Here is a 4,210-nt window from a genome sequence, read left to right as displayed (position 1 = left end):
AAAAATAATCGTAGTGCGTCTAACTTCACCACCACTTTGTCAAGAGTTAAATCCTTAGTCTGCCAGTACTGCTGTGCACGCTGAACCTCCCGAAGTATGTCACACCAGAAATACAGATAACACACAAATGTGAAATCACACACAGCAGGGAGAAACCCTCCACCCGGAGGGCCCAAGAAAGAAGACAGAAGAAAGAAGAAGATGAACGACACCCCCCACCCGGGGGCCACCGCCGGGTCACCATCTGGAGAAGACCCGGACCGGAAGTATCGGCAAATCCCTAATGAATGAATGAAGCAGGGAGAAGACCTTGTGCTGCTCCTCTTGTATCCAAATTTTCCCGTGGATCGCAAAGAGCTTCAGTCACTGCCACAAATTTCTCGAAAGATTCAGCTACTGGTTTCACTGCATTGTAATGAGAACTCCATCTTGTTGTTGATAATCTTTCCAAAGAGACTACAGTATGGTCCATTAATACATCCCATCGATGGGTGGAGGAGGCAAAGAATGTATACGCTGACTCAAGACTACCAACAAATTTTACACATGATGAATTCTCGGCAAAAGAATGCTGACCACACAAGTTCAATGAATGGTCCACACAACCACTGAAAATTGCCTTCTTTTTCTTTTCTTTAAGAATGACTTGTTCACCCCCATGGACCCCAGCCATGGTGGCAGCATTGTCATATCCCTGAGCACGGCACAGCATGAAGTCCAGTCCATCACTTTCCAGCTTTTTCAGGATATCAGAACTGATATCAGCAGCTTTTTTGCCATTCAAAGGAAAAAAAACAAGAAAAACTTCCTTCACTTGAACTCTTCCATCCTCCATTTGCAAGTACCTGATAACTTCTGACATTTGGTCAGTGTGTGTCACATCTGGTGTACTGTCAAACATAACGCTGTAGTGTACAGCTCTCTTGATATCAGTAACGAGTTTCTCTTTGACTCGATTTACCAGAACACTTAAAAACTCATTTTGAGTTGATGGCGAGAGATACGAAACTGATGACCTGTGTTCACTTGAGCTGCACTTCAGTCTCATTAGGTGCTCTTTTATCAGAGGATCATACTTAGCTATTAATTCAACCATCTCAAGAAGTTTCCTCTATTTGATGAGAATTCGTCCTCCCTGTGTCCGCGAAATGCTAAGTTCTGTTTAGCCAGAAACAGTGTAATCTCGAGCAACCTGTACAATATTTCCTTCCACCTTTTCTTCTGGATTTTCATTGAAACATTTGTGCATCAATGGTTTTGTTCACCCTTAAACCGGTTGCCATGATTTTCCAATTCTCGAGGCAACGTAGGTGTTCATCAGAAGTTTCATGATTGTGTACTTTTGGGTTCAGCTTCCACCATATTTGATACCCAGTCACAAACTTTGATGTTATACTTGTAACACTAGAGGTAAACAATCTACAGCAGTAACAGTATAATTTCCCACTGACTGGCGAGTATACCATCCATGATCGCAAAACTTTCTCACAATTCTGCATCTGTTTGTAGAACCATTCTTTAGAAAGCTGACGCTCATCGCCTTTTGCATTTTTTCTCTTTGTAACACGAAAAGGGCCATCCTTGTTCTGATAAACATAACTACCTCTTTTGATGATTTCAATCCTGGAATAGTCTGGAATTGGAATTTTCGAAGAAGAAACGTCACACATCGATGCTAACTCTCGCAGACTCTTATTCCCTTCATTACTCTCGCTTATATTATCATTGACGGAGTCAGAATCGACATCAGTGTTATCAGTAAGATAACACTGAGATACTGAACCATAGACTCAGCCATTTTTCGCATTAGCTGAACTTTTTCATTTTTTGCCTGCCATTGTTGACATCCAGGAGGCCTCTTCGATTTATACATTCCATCAGGCATGATATTATATCAATGATCTGAAAAAAGAATGCCAGGTTCACCGTTTTGGTTCTATTGAATATTCGGTAATTTTTAATGGTGACAAAGAAATAAATGGTGCCAATTTTATTATCCTACTGAGGATGAAATGAAGTTAGGAAAGGAAATAAGTGGGTTAAGTTCAGATGAAATTAAGACTAACCATTAATAACTGTTGTTTCATGATTGCATTAATTTTTTCAATAGAACCTAATTTGGATATTTAACTCAGACTCTAACCAGAATGAGAGCAAAGCAGAAAAAATTATGCCTACTTTCCAATTAATTGGAAAGTAGGCATAATGGATGTAATACTAATGGGTACCATATTATTTGGTAAGACTCCTGGCCCTATAGGCTTTACTCCACAAGAATTGGTAACAAGGCATGGTTAAAATGGATATCATTAAATAACAAAAAGGCACAATACCGTGACTGGAGCAATACACAAATAACCCGCACACAGGAGAGAGGAGCTCACGACGACGTTTCAGTCCGACTTCGACCATTTACAAAGTCTCACTAACAGAAAGCACGAACGAACGAACGTTAACAGAAAGCAGAGGGAAAGGTAGTATATATAGGCCAACAGACAGGGACGGGACAAGAGAGGTAGTAGGAAAAGAGGAAGAGAGGTAGTCGTAGAGGTAGTAGTAGTAGTATAGTGGAGCGAGTCAAATACTAAGAAAGAGGAGCACTGCAAGGGAGCTAGGGGCCCACAAGGGAGCTAGGGGCCCACAAGGGAGCTAGGGGCCCACAAGGGAGCTAGGGGCCCACAAAAGGCAAGAACAAAAACACAGAGGGAGTGAGGGAAATAATAATGGACCAAATACCCAAGGCAGAAGAAAGAAAACCCAAAGGAGAAAGAGGAAAGGAGGAGGAGGAAAAAAGAAACAGGTTAAGTCACGGGTGTTCTGAAGTGTGGAGCATTGTACAATGTAATGGGAAAGGAAGGCATCTACAGAGACGAAGCCAGGACTAAGATTCATACAAAGAAAGGTAGGTAAGACACATAGGCAACAGATAGTTCCAGACTATGGAACAGAACATCCTCAGGCTGAGGGACTGACAACCTCAAATCTACGACTTCAAGGGTGATGGACTGATTACATAGTCTACATATCTCTACTACTCCTGCCTAATTTCTGTACTCGACTGAAGAACTGAAGAAGCCTACTGTGTAGGCAAAACGTTTCGGAATAAAGTTACCTAACTGTTACCTATGTGTCTTACCTACCAACCTGTCGGTATTGTATACCATTTTGATATTCACTCATACAAGGAAAGTTGTGTATGTAGATGACATCTTTGCTCTTTGTCCTGAAGACTCTAGCCACTGTGTGGCTTCATCAGTACAATACAAAGTGGGCCAACAGGCCTGCTGCAGTGTTCCTCTTTTCTTATGTTCTAATGTTGTATAAGTGTCTCAATCTTCAGTAGGAATCTAATTCCTTGCTTCCTTTCCTTGATGTTAATATCCACCTCTCAGATACAGGTTTTGGTTTTTCCGTGTAGCACAAGCCTATGTACAGTGGCATATACATTCACTACTGTGATAAATGGTTTGAAAACTGAAAAGTTGAAGATTGAGACATATGCAACATATGAGAATCTTTATTAAGGAAACGTTTCGCCACACAATGGCTTCTTCAGTCCAATTAAAGTAGAGAAGGGCAACGTTTCACTTTCCAGGAGCTTTGTCAAGCTGATACAAACAATACATGGACACAGAGGGTATATATAGGCTTTGAGTGAGGTGTAGTACAAGTAGAGATAGTAGTAGTTGTAGTTGTCCTTATGTTCTTATATGTGGTGGGAAAACTTTGGGTAGGGGTAGTTTTGATAAGGACCTGCCTTGTATGGTCCAGTAGGTCTTCTGCAGTGTTCCTCCATTCCTGTGTTGTTACGTACCACGGTTATTTCAGCATTTCATGAATGTCAGTTCTCACTCGTTCATATATCTTGATTCATAAACATGACTGATATCACCAATAAGCAAAAGTAAAGGCAACATTTAGGCAACTTTATTTCGGAATAAAGTTGCCTATGTGTCTTGCCTATCAACCTGTCGGTATTGTATACCATTTTGATATTCAAGCAAAAGTAAAGCTCAAAATATGATAATTACCCGACCCTTTGTCTGTTTAACCCAGCCACATATACACCACCTGGACCACACTGGTGGGCGGTGCAGCAGCCACATATACACCACCTGGACCACACTGGTGGGCGGTGCAGCAGCCACATATACACCACCTGGACCACACTGGTGGGCGGTGCAGCAGCCACATATACACCACCTGGACC

At 41.6% G+C, this 4,210-nt stretch overlaps 1 protein-coding gene across 1 annotated transcript; it reads right to left on the bottom strand.

The window, feature by feature from the left end:
• Window positions 1-224: 224 nt before the first annotated feature.
• LOC138851917 (zinc finger MYM-type protein 1-like) lies at window positions 225-2,158 on the bottom strand. The gene is given in 3 exon segments (XM_070081464.1): window positions 225-1,101; window positions 1,104-1,238; window positions 1,241-2,158. Coding segments are annotated over 3 exon segments (1,386 nt in total). The 5' UTR covers window positions 1,671-2,158; the 3' UTR covers window positions 225-280.
• Window positions 2,159-4,210: the final 2,052 nt, after the last annotated feature.

This window comes from Cherax quadricarinatus, unplaced genomic scaffold (assembly GCF_038502225.1).
Source record: "Cherax quadricarinatus isolate ZL_2023a unplaced genomic scaffold, ASM3850222v1 Contig2802, whole genome shotgun sequence".
Taxonomy (NCBI): domain Eukaryota; kingdom Metazoa; phylum Arthropoda; class Malacostraca; order Decapoda; family Parastacidae; genus Cherax; species Cherax quadricarinatus.
The sequence above is the reverse complement of the archived record's forward strand: the minus strand, read 5'-3'. Positions and strand labels throughout refer to the sequence as shown.